General features: G+C 36.1%; 3 protein-coding genes and 1 pseudogene across 7 annotated transcripts; 2 read left to right on the top strand and 2 right to left on the bottom strand.

The window, feature by feature from the left end:
• The first annotated feature begins 264 nt into the window (after positions 1-264).
• On the top strand, positions 265-10,775 carry LOC109058032 (tetratricopeptide repeat protein 30A). Of its 5 annotated transcripts, none has more exons than XM_042725523.1 (20): positions 265-473; positions 615-680; positions 992-1,201; positions 1,399-1,455; positions 1,849-1,984; positions 2,308-2,412; positions 2,498-2,626; positions 2,951-3,000; positions 4,551-4,703; positions 4,849-4,914; positions 5,204-5,257; positions 5,337-5,402; positions 5,562-5,632; positions 5,807-6,017; positions 6,578-6,625; positions 6,770-6,841; positions 6,961-7,088; positions 7,558-7,636; positions 7,988-8,117; positions 8,406-10,775. In XM_042725523.1, exons 1-20 carry the CDS (start codon positions 420-422, stop codon positions 8,540-8,542), a joined length of 2,022 nt encoding a protein of 673 aa, XP_042581457.1. In that variant the 5' UTR covers positions 265-419; the 3' UTR covers positions 8,543-10,775. The 5 variants fall into 5 exon arrangements, with proteins under 5 accessions (XP_042581457.1, XP_042581447.1, XP_042581467.1 ...); XM_042725513.1 differs by having other exon boundaries at positions 5,337-5,403; positions 5,557-5,632; XM_042725533.1 differs by having other exon boundaries at positions 266-473; positions 5,337-5,403; positions 5,557-5,632; positions 6,985-7,088.
• LOC109057976 (UPF0764 protein C16orf89 homolog) lies at positions 8,982-12,411 on the bottom strand. The gene is made up of 8 exons (XM_042725576.1): positions 11,958-12,411; positions 11,067-11,219; positions 10,835-10,985; positions 10,632-10,749; positions 10,348-10,510; positions 10,147-10,251; positions 9,940-10,017; positions 8,982-9,307 (listed from the first exon to the last, which is right to left on the bottom strand). The coding sequence occupies exons 1-8, from the start codon at positions 12,124-12,126 to the stop codon at positions 9,204-9,206; spliced, it is 1,041 nt and encodes a 346-aa protein (XP_042581510.1). The 5' UTR covers positions 12,127-12,411; the 3' UTR covers positions 8,982-9,203.
• A 1,341-nt stretch (positions 12,412-13,752) lies between these two features.
• Positions 13,753-18,137, top strand: LOC109057918 (chitobiosyldiphosphodolichol beta-mannosyltransferase-like). Its single transcript, XM_019075145.2, has 13 exons — positions 13,753-14,067; positions 14,253-14,330; positions 14,408-14,511; positions 14,605-14,753; positions 14,832-14,921; positions 15,062-15,172; positions 15,324-15,445; positions 15,540-15,578; positions 16,206-16,265; positions 16,366-16,476; positions 16,559-16,673; positions 16,753-16,828; positions 17,778-18,137. Exons 1-13 carry the CDS (start codon positions 13,794-13,796, stop codon positions 17,913-17,915), a joined length of 1,467 nt encoding a protein of 488 aa, XP_018930690.1. The 5' UTR covers positions 13,753-13,793; the 3' UTR covers positions 17,916-18,137.
• On the bottom strand, positions 18,109-20,590 carry LOC109057925 (annotated as a pseudogene).
• Between the last annotated feature and the right edge of the window lie 800 nt (positions 20,591-21,390).

Here is a 21,390-nt window from a genome sequence, read left to right as displayed (position 1 = left end):
GTAATGCTTGTGTAATTATTAAAAATATGATTTTATGATTTTAGTTTAAGTTTAAGTTTAGTAACCAATAAAGCTAGCATGCACTTTAAGTGTTCCAACATTTCCACGTGAAATAAATCAAATTTGAGAACTTTGTGTATTTTTTATTTATTTATTTATTGTGTGTGTGTGTAATATATTTATAAATTAAAGATTTTTTAAAGTACAAATGAGTTCTCTTTCAGCTTCTGCAGAGACCAGAGAGCCACTGACTGGAGTAATGATATAATAATTATGTCACATCCGTTTCTGGGACGGTTGCTAAGAGACAGGATGTCTGCGTCGTGTCTGTGAAAACACAGAGGATTACATCTTCAGCTTTATTAAATTTGACGTTTTTGTTTGTGAGGTAAAGCTACATGTAGCATTTGTGTTCAATAATGCCGCTAACAACGATTAAAGACGGCGAATACACAGCCACCGTGTACAAAATGGTGAGTTATTAGCTGTACAAGCTAACAGGCTAGCAAGCACTGGTCTATGCTGTTTGCTTGCATTCGCACTTTGAGCAAAACGATTTTCTTTTTTTATCGAGATGATTGACTTTTCACTATTTCTTATTTCTTTCTTTATAAATCAAAGAAGGACGATATGGAGACGCAATTCATATTCTGAGCAAAGAACATCAGAAACATAATAAAGTAAGTTATAATAAAGCAGTCATACTGAACTCATTCTCTACAGTGAATCAATCAATAAACGACCTGTGCTTTAAAATTGTTTTCTGCTGTTAAGGAAAAGAAGCCAAACCACAAATAACTCGAATAAATCGCAGTTTAGCCATTTAAATGATAAAATTTGTGTAATTATTTAGAGGATATATCTATAATGGACGGATATATGTATATATGTATGTGTGTGAATATATGTATATATATATATATATATATATATATATATATATATATATATAATTTCTATTTTATGTGACAATCTCTCTCTATATGTCCAGTCCAGGGCTGCTCTGTCTCTCCTAGGCTATTGTTACTACCACATGCAGGACTTTACTAATGCAGCAGAATGTTATGAACAGCTGACGCAGCTTCACCCAGAGGTTGAGGACTACAAACTTTACTATGCCCAGTCTCTGTATGGAGCCTGTGCCTTCCCAGAGGCCATGAAAGCTACTTTTCTCTTGGACAGCACAACTAGTCATACTAAGGTGGATACACATTACATTTTGTAACATCTGCAAAAAAAATGGTGAATTAAGAAAATGTACCAGCCTTAAAACCGTTTTGTGTTTTTTTTCCCCATTATAATATACAGTAAATGTATGTATTTAAGTAATAAGTATGTGTAAATAAAAATAGATATTTATTAAAAATAAATATTATTATTTGTCCCATTTCTGAACAGATGATAAAACTTCAAGCTGCCATCAAATACGGAGAGGAAGATTTTTCAGGTGCAAAGGTAACATCATTTCTCTTTCTGACAAAATTTATTCACCATTATGTCATTCTAAACCCCAGTTTATGAGTTTACTTCTTATATGGAACACATTTGGAAAATTATTTAAGAAATATAATATCTTGAAAATAAGTTCTTATGTCGAATCTTATTTATTTTTCTTTTTAAAATAACTTATTTTTATGTTCCAGTGAAGAAAAAGAAAGTCTTACTAACTTTGACTTTAGGACTTTTGTTTTTTGAGTGAACTATCCCTTTAAGCTTCCGAATGCTTTTTAAAGCCACAGTATACATGAAATGTCCCGTAAGAACTGTGAGCTATGGCACATGTGGAAAATGAATCATCATTTGAGCACAGAATGTGGCATGTTGGAATATTTGGTTTTGTTTCTCCAGACTCTGGTTGAGCAGTTGCCTCAGGATGATCCAGACTATGATGTGGATCTCGGGTGTTTGCTTCATAAGGAGGGCGAGTATGAAGAGGCTTGCATAAAGTTTATGTCCTCCATGAATGTACTGGGCTACCAGCCAGGTGAGGATGAGCTTCTTTAGTACTGGTTTGGTTAAATTACAACTGTGTGTGTTTGTGTTGTCTACGTGCAGGAGCTTAATAAACAAAACAGACAAACACACACTGGTGTCTCCCAGTAACTGTTCTGCCAAGAGTTTCGAACATAACATTGACTGGTTGACCACACTGCGTAAGGGTAGTAATTTAGATTTTTCTATTTTTTTTTTTAGTTTTTTTTATGGAAATGAATGTGGTATGGAGACCTTTTGACACACTGTGGTGTTTTCCAAAACTAGCTGTGCTGGACTCTTTCTAATGTTTTTTTTGTTTTGATTTTTTTACAGATCTGGCCTACAATATAGCACTTTGTTACTACAGTTTAAAGCAGTACGCTTCAGCACTCAAATATATTGCAGAAATTATTGAGCGTGGAATCAGAGAGCATCCAGGTATTTGTAACAGAAAATCCTTTAGGTGTTGCAAGATTTGCTGTGCTATAGAGTGAATTTCAGTGAGTGACTCTTATGTTTATAGAGCTCAGTATTGGAATGACAACAGAAGGCATTGATGTAAGAAGTGTTGGCAACACCCTTGTCCTGCACGAAACTGCTTTGATTGAAGCCTTTAATCTAAAAGCAGCTATTGAATACCAGCTGAAAAACCGTAAGTATAGATCAACCAGCTGACCTGATGTTTCACTTGGGCGCCTTCCTATCATGTGCTTTTGAAGTGAACTCTATACATAGCGTATGATAAACCGCAAATCCATTAGCAGAATCTGTGGCCTTACAAGATTCCTAGTGGCATTGCATTAAGCATAAAGTCTGCAGGACAGACTATATTTTGCTCATTGGCTTTCTGCGTAATTTAGCCTGGGGTGATACACTGCTCTGTTTTGACTGCATACTGTAGCGGCTACTGTTGAACTTCAGTTAATGTAAATCAGTGAATATGGTCTCATATATTTTTTTTTTTTTTTTTTTGCAGATGCTGCAGCGCAAGAAGCACTGACTGACATGCCCCCCAGATCAGAAGAGGTACTAAAAATTTCAATTTAATTTTTTTATGAAGAAAAAAGAAGAAAATAAAGTTTTAAAATGCCCCCGCAAAAACACACCAGGAGGGAGACATAACTGAGGAATTGGGGAGAGAAATGAGAGATTGTAAGTGTAGTTCATTGAAATAATACATGGGATATTGTTCATTAAAATGAATCTGTTGATTTATTCGCATTGTGCAATCAGAAAAAAAGCTCTCTAAACACTGATAAAAATAGAGCATTATGGAAAATTTATAACCTAGACCATCAAAGTGACAAATAATTATTTGTAGCACAACCTCATTATATATTACTTAATCAGCGTAATAATTAAATATTGCGTAATTTGATCACTAAAAGCACCTGTTAATGTATTTATATCTCATTCCTATTGTATTCCAGTATATTTCCAGGTGATTTTGCTCTAAAATCTTTCCTGAGTTATGTTTTCTCATTTCTATAGCAATGCAGCAAACAAAGGCTGTCGAATAAGATCAGATGCCTGTCAAGAGAATATTTTCCTCATTAGTTATGCTGTTTGATCTGAGCGAGCTCAGTCTTGCAGGATAGCTTCTTATGAATCAGTGTCATAGGCATGCCAGTTCACATGCACACTTGAGGAACTTTTATCCTATTATTGACAGACCATGTGCCATCCATTTCATAAGAAATAAAATGACCTAGTCAGTTTTACTGGCTTTAAAAGGTACAATACAAGTTTAATTGTCTCAAATCCTTACCAGATTGCCTGTAATTATGCACTGGGAATTTGCAGTTTTTGAGATTCCGGTGCAGGTTTAGTCCTTTTCTGCTGGGGTTTGTATTGTGAGAGCTGGTAAGCCCACACCTGCTGGTTGGAATGATGGTGGGCTGCAGGGACATGTCTCTGTGCTAGTTTGTGCTGGCACCTCGAAGTTAATGAGTCCAAACAGTGATCCATCTTACATAACCACTCATTAAATACACAGTTTCTTCCCCGCAGGGCAGGTATTTTTAAACACTGAATCTGTAGCTAGGACCAGCGCAAGGAATGTACCAGATTTAAATAAGAATTCAGGGTACTGTGCAAAGTTATATTTACAGGGTTATATAATTTCCTTAAAAGAGGGCCTATATATAGACAAAATGTGCATATTTATTTGATTTAACTAACACTTACACAGTGCCATTTTAATGGTAGTTTACAGATAGATAACCCTCCATGCTGAAGTCTTTAAGTTTATTCATAGATGGAATTCCTCATATCTGTTCTGAAGAAATGGACAAGTAAACATAGCCATCTGCTGCTCTCTAGTGGAACAGAATGTAGAGCAGAAAGTATTTACCATATAGACATTTGATAGTTTTTAGTTAATCAGTCAGTCATTTGTTAATTAGCATATTTTGCTCCCTTAGTCTCTTTCTATGTGTAAGAAATGCTTTACATTTGGAAGTTGGCCCATATCATGATCGTTTAAAGTCTGTCAACCAAAGAGTTAAGGATTATGTCCATTGTAAGTGTCTCTCTCTCTCTCTCTCTCTCTCAATTTTTTTTTGTTTTACATTTAGGAGCTGGATCCAGTCACTCTTCACAACCAGGCCCTAATGAACATGGACACCAAGCCCACCGAGGGTTTTGAGAAACTTGCTTTTCTCCTTCAGCAAAACCCCTTTCCTCCTGTCACTTTTGGCAACTTACTATTGCTTTACTGTAAATATGAGGTTAGTGTGCTTCATTAATAACCGTTCTTAGTGTTCAGGAAACTGTTTGGTAGTAGCATATAAATTATGCACTTTAGCTTTTATAGAAAGTTTTGTATTTTTCTTTAAGAGGTGTATGAGGGTTCTTTGCTTTTGTTGTCTGTAGTACTTTGACCTCGCTGCAGATGTCTTGGCGGAAAATGCTCATCTCACTTACAAGTTTCTCACACCGGTAAGGCAGAATTATTTTGTAGCAATTTCCTGTTTTATTTCCCATCAGCCTCGTAGTATTTGCACTGTTAGTTTTATGAGAATTAAATAATGTATATACAAGACTCCACTTTTTATTAGCCCAGATAGTCGTTCCTATAATAACGTCCACATTGATTGATTCCTCTGGCCATAAGGCATTTGCAAGTAATAACACACCAGCTGATAATTGCATAGGTGCCTCGTGCATATTGACATATCAGTCTGAACTCACATCAAGACGGGCTAATGTTTTGTTCTCCTGTTTATAGTACCTCTATGAGTTCCTGGATGCCATGATCACATGTCAGACAGCACCTGAGGAAGTAAGTGATCTTTTGCAGAGTCTTGGCAAGTATCTAGTGAGCAGTGTTTTTGAAATAATTGACTGTTCATCTGACGTAGGCTTTCCGAAAATTTGATGAAATTGCTGGAAAACTTACTGAGCAACTACGCAAGGTTACGAAACAGGTTACAGCTTGGCATTTTCCCTTTCAACAATTCACACCATTTATGTCTACTTGTGTCAAATATTACTCGCTGAATATGCCCTTTTGATATCAATATGTCTGACACTGAAATGGCTAATTAGAATTTAGAAATTCTAAAATCGCTTTTCTCGAAGTGCAGGAAGCAAGGCACAACCGGGATGATGAATCCCTAAAAAAATATGTCCAAGACTATGACGAAGTTCTTGAGAGGTAAATTTAACATTGAGTTACATTTGATTACATTTATGCATTAAGTAGACGCTTTGTATAAGGTTACTTACAAAAGAGGTGATTACTAAAGATTCATCCTTAAATTTCTGTTCTTTACTTCATTTTTGTAAACGCATGTAAGATGTTCACCATATATAAATTAACTTTTTTTAAGTACATCCCTGTACTAATGGCACAGGCCAAAATCTACTGGAACCGTGAGAACTACAGCATGGTGGAAAAGATCTTCCACAAGTCACTGGAGTTCTGCAATGAGCACGACACTTGGAAACTAAATGTTGCTCATGTGCTTTTCATGCAAGACAACAAATATAAAGAAGCCATTGGCTTCTATGAGCCCATCGTTAAGAAGCATTATGAGAATGTAAGTTTAATGTTACTGAATGTGCTTTTCTGGCCACTTGTATTGTAATGTATTTTAAGCCCCTTTAAAGACCAATGCCTTTAATGAAAGCCAAGTCCACGTTTAAATGAAAATAAGAATATCTTATGAAATACAAATGACAGTCCTCAGTGCTTGGTAGAGTTTACTAAGAATCACATTTTAAAATGGATAACAATAACCTAAATTGGTCAACCGGTAGTATTTTGCATAAACAGTGGGATCCAGATGTGTTTGTTAAAAACAGTAAATATATGTAGTATACATATATGTAGTTTATCTTTGACTCATGGATATTAGGGTGTAAAATAACCAATAGAGCTTGTTTTGTTAATATTTTTATATACAATTTACCTAATTTTATAATATAAATATAAATATATATATTATAATATAATATGTATAAATACTATTTTATTTGTCTTCTGTGATGGTGGGTGACATTTGGCAGTACTTGGCAGAAAATTATATAAATAATTATTTAGATTAATAAATCTAAACCTTTCAGATGAAAACATGTTCTTTGCTCCTCTGCTTGCTAGCTGGAACAATGTAACATTCAAGAGTGTCCCTGCAAAACAAAACCCTCGGTAAAATGATCTGTGACCCTTGGAGTCTTAATGGGTGACTGCATGGAGTTTGCGGCATGATGTTTGATTTTGTTTTTATTTTGAAAAGTGTCTACTGTTATTAGCATCCTCGCAGTTAATTAACAGTTGCGTATTGTCCTGTAGATTCTTAACGTCAGTGCGATTGTTCTTGCTAACCTGTGCGTGTCATACATCATGACCAGCCAAAATGAAGAGGTACAAATTTAATCTTATTTAACTATAATTATCTTCAATGATATAAATATCATTGAAGCAGCTTTGTGTCATCATATTGGTCTTTCTCGATTTAAATTTTTTTATTTTTTTTACCCTTGGGGTCTGTGTCTGTGCATGTACAGGCAGAGGAACTGATGAGGAAGATAGAGAAAGAAGAGGAGCAAATCTCATATGATGATCCAGACAAAAAAATCTTTCATCTGTGTATTGTCAACCTTGTAATAGGGTACGTAAAATATTTTTACATAATTCTATGCTAAATGCTAAATCAACAACCTTCATGAACATTTATCTTATACAGATCGGTCTGTGTATATTAAAAATGTGTTTTGGGTCTGTATGATTTTTTTAAATCAAAAATTATCAGTTTACACAAAAATATTAAGCAGCACAACTTTTCAACAATGATAATAATAAGAAATGTTTCTTGAGCACCAAATTAGCATATTAGAATGATTTCTGAAGAATTATGTGAAACTGAAGACTGGAGAAATGACTGCTGAAAATTCAGCTTTGCATCACATAAATAAAAAGTGTCTTTTTCTTTGATAAAACTTTTTGAAAATCTTACAGACCCTAAACCTTTAAACAGTATGCACTGTATGTCAAAAGAGATCATCCTTGCCTTTCATTTTAAAGACATCTATTCTCAATGTGAATTACATGTCATACTTAAAACACTCAATTTCTTACAGGACATTGTATTGTGCTAAAGGGAACTATGACTTTGGCATTTCTCGTGTAATAAAGAGTCTTGAGCCATACAACAAAAAGGTAGTCAATATTACATTTAATGTTTTTAATTTATTTGAGTTCAGACAGCACATAAACTTTCATATTCCTTACTTGCTGTATTTATCTTAGTCCTACTTGGTTACCATCCTCAACATGCTATTTTTATGTATCCACAAATATCCACTGAAGAGGTCTTTGCTGTTTCCAGCTGCATAAACAGTGTTACTCAAGAACCTCAGCATTCCTGATCTCATGATACTGTAGCAGATGTACAGAATTGGATTGCTACTGCATTTCCTTTTAGTCTCAAGTTCAGCTGATGTTTACTGGTTTTACTGATGTGATTTTCATTTGATATTATGTTCTGACACTGACATCCTATGATTTTAGCTTGGAACAGACACGTGGTTCTACGCTAAGAGATGTTTTCTCTCACTGCTGGAAAACATGGCCAAGCACATGATCATGCTCAGGGATTCAGTGGTACAAGAGTGCGTTCAGTTCCTTGAGCACTGTGAATGTAAGTATATCCTCTAAAGAGATGGTTTGATCCCACAGATAGAAGCTTTAAAACGGGTGCTGTATCCTGTTTCATATATAGCAGGACTGTGTCAGTGCAAAGCTTTAATCCTCCAGTAATACCCAAAGTATCAAAATCTAATCCAGTGATTACTTGTTGTTTTGATTGTTTAATTCAGTGGGGATGAAATGCTGGTTTTTGAAAGCTGAGATGCTAATTAATTTTCAATCCTGAGATTCTCCATGGGATTAATTACTTTTTTTTTTTTTTTTTAACCCTCCCCTCCAGTGTACGGAAAAGATGTGCCTGCCATCATAGAGCAGCCTCTGGAGGAGGACCACATGCACATTGGCAAGAACACCGTCACGTATGAATCACGCCTGATAAAAGCTCTCTTCTATGAAGTCACAGGATGGAATGAGTAATCATTCAACATCCTATAGCTATATTAAAACAAGATATTGGGCAAATATTCATTACAGACCACAATTTTCTGACTGGCGTTTTAAAGCCTAAAAGATTTCATGAATGGATGGTGGTCTGACTAATAATACATCTCAACATGGCTACTTTTCTAAGCAGATTTGGAGAGATCATGCTGTTTCTGGACTGAAGTCAAACATGCATTTTTTTAAGCATGCATTCGCTCTTATAATGAACCCACAGGGGTCCACTCCCTCCAAACATGAAAGCTTAAACTAAGAGAAAATATTCACCAACAAAGGGCATTATATTTAAACTAACCTGTTTGCTTTAAAAAAATAGCATATGCCTACTGTATATTTAACCTTTTATGCACAATTCATTATCATTAAAATTGTATAGTTCGGGTTATTTTTCCTTAGAATAAGAAATGTATCATAATACTGTACATTTTCTTTATTTGATATGAAGTATACATTTTCTTGGTTTTCCAAGAAAATTCGCCTTTCTTTGAATCGTGTTGTTTTACCTACATAGCATTAAATCTACCACACATTCACAGAGAACTGATCATAGAGGAAAGAATAAATCCCAAATGTATCTATAAAGCCTGATAAAGAAGGAAGTTGAGTTCTTTAACCATTAGCTCATGAAACAAGGCCCTTAAATTAAGGGTCTCTTCGTTATGTCCTGCTCTGAAAGGTAATAGTTGAGAAAACCTCCTAATGCACTCACTGCAACTCCTGTCATATGACTTGAGCAGCCATCTATAAAAAAGAAACATATGTGTTAGTTTGAAACACATAATCATGTGACATTAACTAAATAATAATTTTTTCCCCAGCAAGAATAGTTCACCTACAAATTAAAATTAGCTGAAAATGTACTCACCCTCAGACAATCCAAAATGTAGATGAGTTTTATTTCTTCATTGGAAAGCATTTGGAGAAATTTAGCATTACGTCACTTGCTCACCAATGGATCCTCTGCAGTGAATGGGTGCCGTCAGAATTAGAGTCCAAACAGCTGATAAAAATAACAGTTTTGGACAGTTTTCGTTTAACGGGGTTTGATCTGTGCATATATCTCTCCTGATTCGGATGAGGCGACTTTTTTAAGTTAAAAATGTCTTGATGATTTTGTTTATTACAAACACACAGCTGTTCGTTTCACAAGATGTTAACTGAAGGGCTGGAGTTGTGTTGATTACTTTTGAATTGTGATGTTTTTATCAGCTGTTTGGACTCATTCTGATGGCACCCATTCACTGCACAGGATCCATTGGTGAGCAAGTGATGCAGAATTTCTAAAGAAACAAACGTGGATGGCTTGAGGGTGAGTAATGTTTCAACAAATTGTAATTTTTGGGTGAACTATTGCTTTAAGAGCAAACAAACACCTGTCAGTGTTTTTTCTCTTCTTTTCACCCGTTTGTGGGGTGCATCCAAGAATTCTTCAAAGATCTGGGAGATATCCTCTGAGTGGAGAAAACAATATGCAACATACAGTTTGATTTACCCCTGTATGGCTTAAGGATTTTGTTTAATATCCAGTTGTTAAAAATTAGGATACGATTTTACATATATTTAAAATGCTTTTAACTCACCTTCTTTGCCAAAACAGCCTGCTTCTTGGTCTTGCCATGTTAGAATAGACTGTAACCAGTCCAGTTTATAGAAGTCTGAGAATCCCACTAAACCACATAAAAGAACTGCAAAATAAATCATTTAGTAAGTGGATCTTATCTGTAAGATGTGACCAAATCTTTCTCCAATAATTTGTTCATAACCCTATTGCTTATACTAACTGTTTTCTATAAAGATGTCCTGCATTTGGCCAGTAATAGCATTCTTGAAAATATCCTGGTTGCTTTTCATCATGTTGGAGCAGAAGATTCTCTTATAATGTTCCACAGTTATGTTGACACGAGACAATCTCAGGTCCCCTTTGAGCATTCTGGAGCACCCTTTCTGAGGACACAAGTGTCAGACTGAAACCACACAGATTTACTTCAGGGTGCATCAGATAAGTATGACACTTTCTCTTCTTAACATAAGTACAGAATTAAAGTAAAGATTACTGATGCCCTACCATCGTTCCTATCATGAAGTACAGTAGCTGGTGGGACAGGGAATAGTGTGGACATCCAAACTGTGTCATCGTGTCTCTACAAGACTTTGTCACAATACATGGGGTTCCATTGTCTTTCCTTTCAATAAAATAACAGTTACGGTACTGACTGTGATTTTTACAACTTTTTGATGCTGTTTTTTTCTTTTATGCTATCTTCTTACCATGTTCCTAGAAGGAGAGTCATGCACTTGTCACTCAACTGCTCATCATAGCACTCCATAGACCTCACTGAGTTATAAACAAGTGAGGGATCGGTGGAGCTCCATTCTGCAGGCAGGGACCAAAAGGAGCTGTCCAAAATTGGCTCAAACTCTGCAGGAGAAACAGTTCATGCTTTCTGTGCCATTATAAGATGGTTTAGAATATATATATATTTCCACCAAAGAGCATTACCTTTGAAGTATTTGGGGTCTGTCTCCTGAAGAGCGCTGACGGCAGTAGAAAGGCTCTTGTTCAGTCTCTTCAACATAGAGACGGCAGCTGCGCGCTGAGAGAGACTCGGAAAATCTGAATGCGGCCAAGTTCGTGTTGCCTCCTGCAGCTGCGCTGAGTTACAGAAGCAGAAAGAACAATAATGGTGAATCACTGAGGGAAGGATTACTACAGATGTTCAGCTCAGTGGATTTTGGGGGGTTTGAGTCCCTAAATTAAATATTTAACCCTCCAAAAGGAAAACACTGGGGTCCAAAAAATTATTTATTTTTAATACATTTGTTTGCTTAAACTTATCTTTAAACGTTTTCAAACTAATTTTTAGCTGGTAACATGACAAGTTCTTTTGCCAGAGTGCGCTAAATAGAACAGAATCAGTGGCGTTGAACTAACGCATTAATTATTGCAACATTCGCCGCTAGCTCGAGCGCTTGCAGTTCATTATGGGACAGTTCATTCCTTTATTGCATTCACATATAACAAATATGATCAACGTCTTTAAGGTAAATTATTTAGTTAACCGGCGCTAAAAGTTAATATCAACTGCGCGAGGACAACCTCAACAGACTGCGTAACGAAAAATACTGACAGAAATTCCATTAAAAAAAGCTATACAGTGCTCGATTTTACAGCCGAATCCACTGCGATGAAAGACTCTCTTGAAAAGCTAGACCAGAGAAAAAATATCAAGCTTTTTGTTCGGGACATTAGTAACTTATGATCTTTATAAAGTTGAACCAATTTCACAATTGAAACGTACAGTGGCACTCAGACGATCGCGTAATCAAAGGGTTTTTTTTTTTTTTTTTTTTTTTTTTTTTTTTTTTAAACATCTGTAAAATGATGGCTTACCTTGAAGTATTAAGTATCCAACAACACCGTCCAGGTTGATGTTTCTGCCCTGCATGTCGAAGTATGTGATTCCCTTGGATAAACTCTTAAGTATGTTATCAATCACATCCTGGTTTGATACATCAATTGTAGACGAGAGAACAAGAAGCACAAGGAAAGGATACCACATTTTAAGACCTTTGAGAATACTAAATGAACAGGTAAGTTAGTTATGGACGAGTGGTCTATCCAGAAGCCTTTTTCCTTATTTCGAAGGGGAAGCGGTTTGTCATAGCAAACCTATCACGTGGCTCAGGTCCGCTAAAGTAAACCATGGGGTACCACATAGTTTGAATATTATTGCTGAGTGGGATTTCTCCTCATTCCTTGGACTTTACAATTATTTCTTTCTAAAAAGTTCACTGAAATATTGTATTGTGTCTACATCATCTGGCTGCTAATAGCATCTTTCTCTTTTGATGATGAAAATATCTGTAGTAATAAGAAATTATTTACATCAAAATTATTTAAACGTGTAGGAACTGGCATCCTATTGAACGGGGGTGTCCAAACTCAGTCCCGGAGGGCCGGTGTCCTGCAGAGTTTTGCTCCAACTTGTCTCAACATACCTGGAAGTTTTGTGTCAAAATTATTTAAAATGTATGAACTGACATGCTCTTGAAGAACATTAATGTACGGCAGGGCGGTAATTTAAAATAATGTTGCATTAAATTTAAAACACAGCATCAGAATGCGACATTTATCATGTCTACACCGGACGCCAGCTGCACTGCGCGACGCAACAAAATACTATAGAACCCATTAGAATCAGTGATGCTGTACTGTCTAGAAATCCCCAACAGTAAACTGCTGACTCGTTCTATTTATAACAAAGTTAACATGATTTGCAATGCTTTGTCAGGTCCAGTGTAGATACAATGTGACGGCAAAACATGGCAAGTGTGAAGAAAAGAAAAGTGTGGAAAATAGATTATTCAGATGTGAATAGACTGAACAGTTTTGAGTGAGTGACTCATACCATCTTTGTTATGGAAGACATGTTGGTTCGCAGTGAGTTCACAGTTTTAACGTACAAGTTTGCTTTATTTATTTTTTATTTTTTCAAGATTTGAGGTAAAATATTGTTGCTTTCACTATGGCTAAAGATCATGCAAAATAATATGCAAACTCAAATTAGACACTTTTAACACTGAATAAAGCACATAATCATTACCTGAGATTATCACTTTCATATGTTGTATGTTGTTCCTGAGTGACATCGCAGAAAAAAAAAAGACCTTTCTAAAATAGAGTCACGTCTGGCTGTCACGGGTGGCTAGGCCAAAAACTACATGGAAAAGATACTTTTTATCATGTCGCGTCTGGTTGGGACACAACTGTGTTACAGTTTGATGTCTAATCCTACCCCACAAAAAAAAAAAAAAAAATCCAAGAATAAAAAAATTATTGCTGACAGTCTTAATAATTAAATCTGCAATTAGGGAAAGTGGAGAGAAGAGATCCAGTCTGGAGATGAGCAGGAACACATGGTAGACATGGAGATCCACATTTTTTTGTTTGTTCGTTTTTAATATTCAACAGGCAAAACTGAGGAACTCTGAATTTTTTTTTTTTTTTTTTTAACTGTGTGTTTTTGTCTCTGTGTACTGGAAGCTTATGTCACTAAAACAAATTCCTTGTATGCGCAAGCATACTTGGCAATAAAGCTCTTTCTGGTTCTGATTCTGATGTAGGGTGATTATAATTAGGTGTTTTTACTCGCAAGTGTTCGTGTCTCTTTAAATTTCCTGCCATACATTCAGCCAGGGGCAGTCACGTCATAATCAGGAAGACACAATGGCGGATGCCAATGCGGCAGTAGCTGTAGTAACAGTTTCATTGGTTCTTTTAGGACTTTTGTCGGGGTTAAGCTTATCGTGGGCTCTTCTACCAGTCGCTGTAGTTGTGCTTATTTTTGTACTAGCCAGTGGATTAAAGGGACGAGATGAACTTGCACATTTGAACGTTTGCGTGTTGGTGCTGGGAGATATAGGGCGCAGTCCTCGCATTCAGTATCATGCGCTCTCTCTCAGCAGACACGGATACAATGTCACCCTAATTGGCTTCCTTGGTATATACATTTTAACGCATGCACTTCACATTGCATCGCTATTTGATTTTATTCATGGTGTCGAATGTACCCCCATTTTGAATGCAGGCATGCTAATAAACTGTAAATCACTTCGATGTGCATTACAAATACAGGTCACAGGGCTGGTTTTTAGCACCTCTAACACTGGCATGTTGCTCACATAGGTACTAAACCTCACCAAGACATTATTGAGGATGACAGGATAGACATACTTCCAATTTCAGAACTAAAGGGGCTTACAGGTAATATAAACATATACACAGAAAGAACGCATAAAAGCACATTCTGATATAAATGTGAACTGCATTTTGCCTTTCAGTTGGCCCCAGAATTTTCAGGTATGCATCAAAGGTGATATTCCAGTCTTTCCAGCTGTTCTATGTGTTGATGAAGATTGAGGACCAAGGCTATATCCTTATGCAGGTATCTGTCTTTTGTATTAAGCAAAGTATGAAGCCATTTTTATATGTTATGATGTCTTAAAGTGAAATTCTAAGTCACGTGTGCATTTTGTAGAATCCTCCTGGACTGCCAGCTATAGCGGTGACATGGGTGGCAAGTCGTTTAAGGGGAAACCAGTTTATCATAGACTGGCACAACTATGGATACACCATAATGGCTCTCACTCATGGGGAGAATCATTTCATTGTTAAGCTGGCAAAATGGTAAGTATCCTGGTAGGACACAGTGTGTTTTGAGCCGTCTTTGGGAAAAGTCTGAACTGTGCATTGTTTTGTTGGCAGGTACGAGAAGCTCTTTGGACGTTTCTCGGATCATAACTTATGTGTCACTAATGCAATGAGAGAAGATCTTCGGAAAAACTGGAATATTGAGTATGTTTAGTGTTCATTTAGAATCAAATAATATTTTATTTACATTTATTATTATTGATAAATAAACATTTAACGTATAATAATATTAATAAAACAGTTTACTTTTAAGACAAGCCGGTTGATCAATTTTGCAATTGTAGGGCAACCACATTATATGACAAGCCACCCCCGATATTTAGAGAAACGCCTCTGAAACTTCAACATGAGCTGTTTATCAGAATGGGCAGTACTTACTTACCATTTAGGCCTAGGTAAGTATTTTCATGTAGAACTATTTGCTCCCATTCCTTGCGGTTACACATATAGTAGTATAAAAGTTTTCTGAAAAGGATAATATCCTCTCTCAACTTAGTCTTTGGCATTTTATAAATGTTTCACACATTCCTCTTGATATTTTCTTAGTCTTGATGTCACTAAGGAGTACATGGAACTGACAGCCTTCACAGAGCACAATACTCAGACAGGTGCTGTGACGCGCTCTGCTGGACGTCCTGCTCTGCTTATCAGCAGCACCAGCTGGACTGGTCAGTGCTGTCTACACTGAGCTACACGGATATTATCCTTTATTCCTTTAACTGAAATGTCCTAACACTTCGTTATTTATGTTTTTATGCTCAGAGGATGAAGACTTCTCAGTTCTTTTACAAGCTCTTGAAGGTTATTATTATTATTTCTCTCCATATGCACTACTGTATTGTTTGGGGTCAGTAAGATTTTTTTTTTTATTAATTAATACATATATTCAGCAAAGATGCATTACATTTATCAAAAGTGACAAATTATTTAGGGATTTTTTTTTTTTATTCTTTTGAATGTTTTTTTTTTTTTTTTTTTTTTTACTTTCTATCCATCTAAGAATCCTTTGAAAAGTATATCACAGTTTCCATAAAAATATTAAGCAGAACAGCTGTTTTCAACATTGATAATTAGAAATGTTTCTTTAGCCCCAAGTCATTATACAAGAATGTTTTCTGAAGGGTCATGTGACACTGAAGACTGGAGTAATGACTTATGAAAATTCCCCTTTGCCACCACAGGAATAAATGTCATCTTAAAATATATTACAGTAGAAAAGTTTTTAAATTTTAATATGTCACAGTATTACTGTTTTTACTACATTTTTAATCAAAAAAACTTAATATATATTAATCTTACCAACCTCACACTTTTGAACTTTAGTGTACCACAACCTTTTCTGTAATTTCCAGTTTTATATTTATGTATTGAAACTTATTAGACCATGTAATCTCCAACATTTGACTTATTTCTTTCTTTCTCCAATAGAGTATGAGAAGTTTGTAGAGGCAGGACACAAACTTCCATCATTGGTTTGTGTGATTACAGGTACACACCATTATGTCTAATATGTATAAATGTCCATAAAATCAGCTGTGGACCAATGCCTCTGTTTGTGTGTTTCAAACACTTTAATTTATCAATTTAGGTAAGGGTCCTCAAAAGGAGTATTACAAGAAGCTGATTGACTCCAAAGAATTTCATCATATCAAGATTTGCACTCCATGGCTGGAAGCGGAGGATTATCCAGTTTTACTTGGTGAGAGGATCTCTTTAACAGCGTTATAAATGTCTTGACCTAAAACAAACGTATTTACATGAGTATGATGTTTTTGGAACAGGTTCTGCTGATCTTGGGGTCTGCTTGCACAAATCCTCCAGTGGTCTTGACCTTCCAATGAAAGTGGTCGACATGTTCGGTTGTTGTCTGCCAGTCTGTGCTATACACTTTCAGTGGTAAGATTGTGAGACTCGTCTTTTATAATAGGTGTGGGTTATGTTAAGTGTCATCTGCTCATTATCTGTATCTTGTTAGCTTGCATGAGCTGGTGAAACATGAGGAAAATGGGCTCATTTTCAAAGACTCCAAGGAACTGTCTGAACAGTTAAAGGTAAGACATCTATTGATTAAAACACTGCTCTATATGACTTTCAAGATTCAAAATCAAGATTTTTTTCTTAAAGGTGCTGTATGTAACTTTTTTTTTTTAACCATACTAAAGCATAAAAATACCATAATATGTTTGCATATATTTAGGAAACATGCTAAGGCCTAATCCCAATTCTGTTTTATACCCCTTCATCTTCCCCTTGAAACAGTGTCAAGGGGTAGGGGTGAAAATATTTCCCTAAGAAATGGGACACCACTACTACACCATTACACGTCATCATATATCGTTGCTAGCTGCTACAACACACACACATACACAATGGTCTGTCTGAATACTGGTGTGCATTAGAGCTGCACAGATGCACATAATTCACTCACACAACTTTCATCTCTTTCTCAAAATGGCCATATTTGAGAGAGAAGGTTTGGAGATTTCTAATTATTAACTAAGTTCACATAATTGTTTCTCCAACAAACAGTCCTACAGCCAGTTATTCGACTTTGAAATGTGTGTTCTGTGTCGAAAGTCTGTTTTTGTTTTGGTCTGTGTGATTCCACCCACTGCCAGTTTACCCAATAGTGTTTTGACACCTTGGGTTGGCAGTAAACACAGCGTATTGCAGCAAACGAACTGGGTCAGAGATCGCAGATTCTACCAGACCTAAAAAGCCTCAGCATCCATCTAAAAAGCTCTGTGATCAGAGGCATATTAAAACACAGATAAATCAACTTATCAGCGCTTCGTTGCCTTCCATGGTCTCTTGCGCTTGTTCCTGTTGTTCCTCAATCTGGCAACAGGTGTGAGTGCGGAGTCTGAGGAGGGAGCAGGAAACAGTATTTTGAATTTAGACTGCAGTACCCATTTCAACCACTAGCTGTCACATGATATTACATGATCTTGCTAATGTAAATGTGGTGAATGGTTACAACTAATTCTGTTATCTCTGTAGCTTCTGTTTTCAGACTTCCCTGGTGATCAGGGGAAACTGGGCATTTTCAGGAAGAATCTCAGGGAAAGCGGGCAGCAGCGCTGGGATGAGAACTGGGACCATAACGTCCTGCCACTTATTAAAGAGCACTGCGACTAACTGTCTGGGTGATGGGTTTATGTAACGTTCTCTCAAATCCTTTGACTCCCATTCAATGGAAAGTTACTGTCAGGTATTTGCACAGGGTACACATTTTTAAGCTAACTGTCCCCACAACAGGACAATCAGCATTCCAGCAATGCAATTGGGAAAGACTTGAATATACAAATAAAAAGCACACTATCCGTGTAAATATTATGTAAATAAATACTTTATTACAAAGAGATAAGTTTCTGTCATGCATATATTTTGATCATTTCTATAGTGGAGGCTCGGTTGTATGGAAATACTTGAGTAACAGAATCTGTCATGACGACATGACTCAGTCCAGCCATTTCTGTAAATAAAAGAAACATTTTATTCATTATGGAGAATGAGGAATTATGAAAACATTTTACATCAACAGTGTAACATAATAGAATATTATTAATAATATGAAACCTACCTAATTCTTTCTTGAAGCAGTCATACATCTGTGGGTTACGTACAGTAGATGCAATGTAAACATCAGGATGTTCTTCTTGAGCTTTGCAGTTCAGAAGTCTGCTCAGTAGTCTCACCAAACAAGCGTACACCACACTACATCTGTTTCAAACAAACAGTAATGTTACTCAAAACTTCTCAAACATCATAATTTCATTTGATCAGACATGATTCATAGATCTTTTAATCATTGAATGAAAATAAATGATATATGTAACTATAATGTGTGTGTTCCTGCAAGTATCCCTGGGTTTTGTGTCACCTGCGGCAATGATGGTGCTGGCCTGTATTCTCTGCAGCTGTTCATCAGACACCTTTTCCCAATCCAGCTCCTCCACACACACTGACGCACTGTTGCTGTCACAGTTAGTTAAGCAGTTTGTGATATTGTCCTTCAGCCTCTGAAGCACAGTTTGATGGCAGTCACTGAAGATGTACCCGGTAAGTCCAATTCCGCTACCCAGCTCTAGCACCGTCCTGCATGTACATCACAGAGGTGATTAACAGTATGCACTTATACTTGCATGCTAATAGAATAATTCAAAGAATTAACTACATAAAGTAATTTCAATTCATTTTCCATAAGTAGCTGCAGTAGCTCTTTCATTGTTTCTCATACTATTCTAAGTCTCTTTTTATGTTCACCAAGGTTGCATTTATTTGTTTATAAATACAGTGAAATATTATTACATTATTTTAAATAACATTTCTATCTTGATGTATTTTAAAATTCTATTTATTCCTGTGATGCGAACTGTGAACTGAATTTTTAGCAGCCATTTTTCTGGTCTTCATTGTCACATGATCCATTAGAAATCATTTTAATAAGCTGAATATGCTGACACATTTATTATCAATGTTGATAGCAAACAGCAGAGCTGCTTAAAATTTATGTGGAAACCTTGATACATTTTTAAAGATTTTTTGATGAATAGAAAGTTCAAAAGAACAGCCAAAATAGTGCTATTATATAATTTTACTTCCAGGTTTAAATAATCTCAGATAAAAAAAAAAAAAAACTAAGTAAACAACAATCAAAACTAAAATGGCACAGAGTTGTGAAGAGTCAGACTGACTTGTTTGTGAAGATGTGTGTTTTTTCCACTGCCCATTCAGACCTCTCAAGGCTCACAGTAATCAGACCTGTGAGCCTTGAGAGATGAGGGCCACATTCTCTGCTAGACTAACAGCATCTCCTGTTGGCTGAGATTTTATACTGTAATTTGTTATAACGTATAAATATCTCTAAGGTCCAGTGCTAATGTGATCAGACTTACCAGTAAGTAGGTTTTGTAGCACATGTCCTCCTCCAGTGCACACATGACCTCACCGAGCGCTTCATACAGTACATCCAGAGGTTCAGCCGCAAACATCTCTTACTACAAAAATGAGTCTTCATGAAAGTAAGCAGGATCTCAAAATATGTGGGAAAACAAATTATAAAACATTATGATTGTAAAGAAACTAAACCAACCCTTTTTATCAATTCAGTTAAGAAATGTCTTCTGTATTTCAAAGGGGGGATTCTTGAGACAAATGGGATGTAAACGTGTCTGCCAAAAATGAGGAAAAATTGGGGGAAGGATAACTTTCATTTTATCAATTAAATAATTATTTCACTTTCATAACAGCTTGTTTACCTTCTGAAGAATGTCCACTATGATATCCGAAGTTGTTTTAGTCATAATTTCTATGTGTAAAGACTGCAAAAACATTTTGCGTTATTAATTTAAGTAAAGAAGACAAAACAATTCTGAGGTCATTTCATTCATTCTTTTCAATTATGATACAGAAAAACATATATACAGATAACACTGCAACTGTCATTTTACATTCTTGAAAAACAAAACCAAATAACAGAAATAAAGAAAAAAATATATTTCATATGTAAATAACTGTACAAATAATCTTAAGTAATTTCTTAATGCATTAAGGGCATGTTGCAATGTTTTACTTACATCCCACGGAAAATTATTCAAAAAACTCATAGCGAAGAAGTTCATTTGAAAGGTGTGTAGGATGTCCTTTCTTGTATGGTGGCCCATTCCTTCTCCTTTTTTAACCGTCATTGGATGTGTATAGTTCATATTGTAATTTCGTACAAGTCTGCTTGCTGCTGTTATTTCTAGAGACCACGGAAGATGCATGCGTGAATTCCATAGTGAATTTCTTCGTGTGGTGTCAGTCCACATGTTGTGGTTGCAGCGCCACCTGCCGGGTTGGCTGTGGCTTTACTGGCTCGCAAGACTAAAAGCCCCGCCCACAAGAATCTCAGCAAGTAGGCCTAGATGTCCTTTAACCTATTTAACTTAAAGAAAAAGACTTCCATGATGTCTAAATATTAGAACATTTCCAACATATGTGCTTATACTATTCTTTAATTTAGTCATCTAGTTTTTTTTTTTTTTTTTTTTTTTTTTTTTTTTTTACAAGACTGGTCATAACTTTTCAAAACATAGATTGTTCTAATTTGAATCCGAAAAGTAAGATTGATTATCATTTGGTTAACCGCTGTAGTTAGACAGACATAGAGGCTGAGTTTATGCAGCTGCCCCCTGTCATATTAACTATGCATTTCAAAAATGTTAACGGGGCCGAGTCAAAAACTTCCCGGGGCCCCAGAAACCCATGTCGGCGCCCTTTGGGCGGGGCTTGGCGTGGAGACTGCTCTCCCCCTGTCTGAGCATCTTGATGATGATTATGATGATAATGATAACGAAGATGGTCCTGCTGCTTCTATTTGAGGTTGCGGCTGCCAAAACATTTTATTGCCTATTTTTCAGATGACAAAACATTTCAGATGACATTGTTTCTTTCATATTTCATAACCCTTCAGTGGTCCCCATGAGCTGCTCACTTCTCTAAAGGATTTCCTGAGTTTGCGGTCAGAAGGCTATTTCGTGAAAGTCTTAAGACATCCTGGAGCCCTATGCAAAACTTTTGTTGTTAGTCTAAGACTTCGCTTATATAAGAATGAATGAATGAATGAATG

The sequence above is a fragment of the Cyprinus carpio genome, chromosome A3 (genome assembly GCF_018340385.1).
Source record: "Cyprinus carpio isolate SPL01 chromosome A3, ASM1834038v1, whole genome shotgun sequence".
In the NCBI taxonomy this organism is placed as follows: domain Eukaryota; kingdom Metazoa; phylum Chordata; class Actinopteri; order Cypriniformes; family Cyprinidae; genus Cyprinus; species Cyprinus carpio.
Note: the sequence above shows the minus strand (reverse complement) of the source record. Positions and strands in the feature narration are given on the sequence as shown.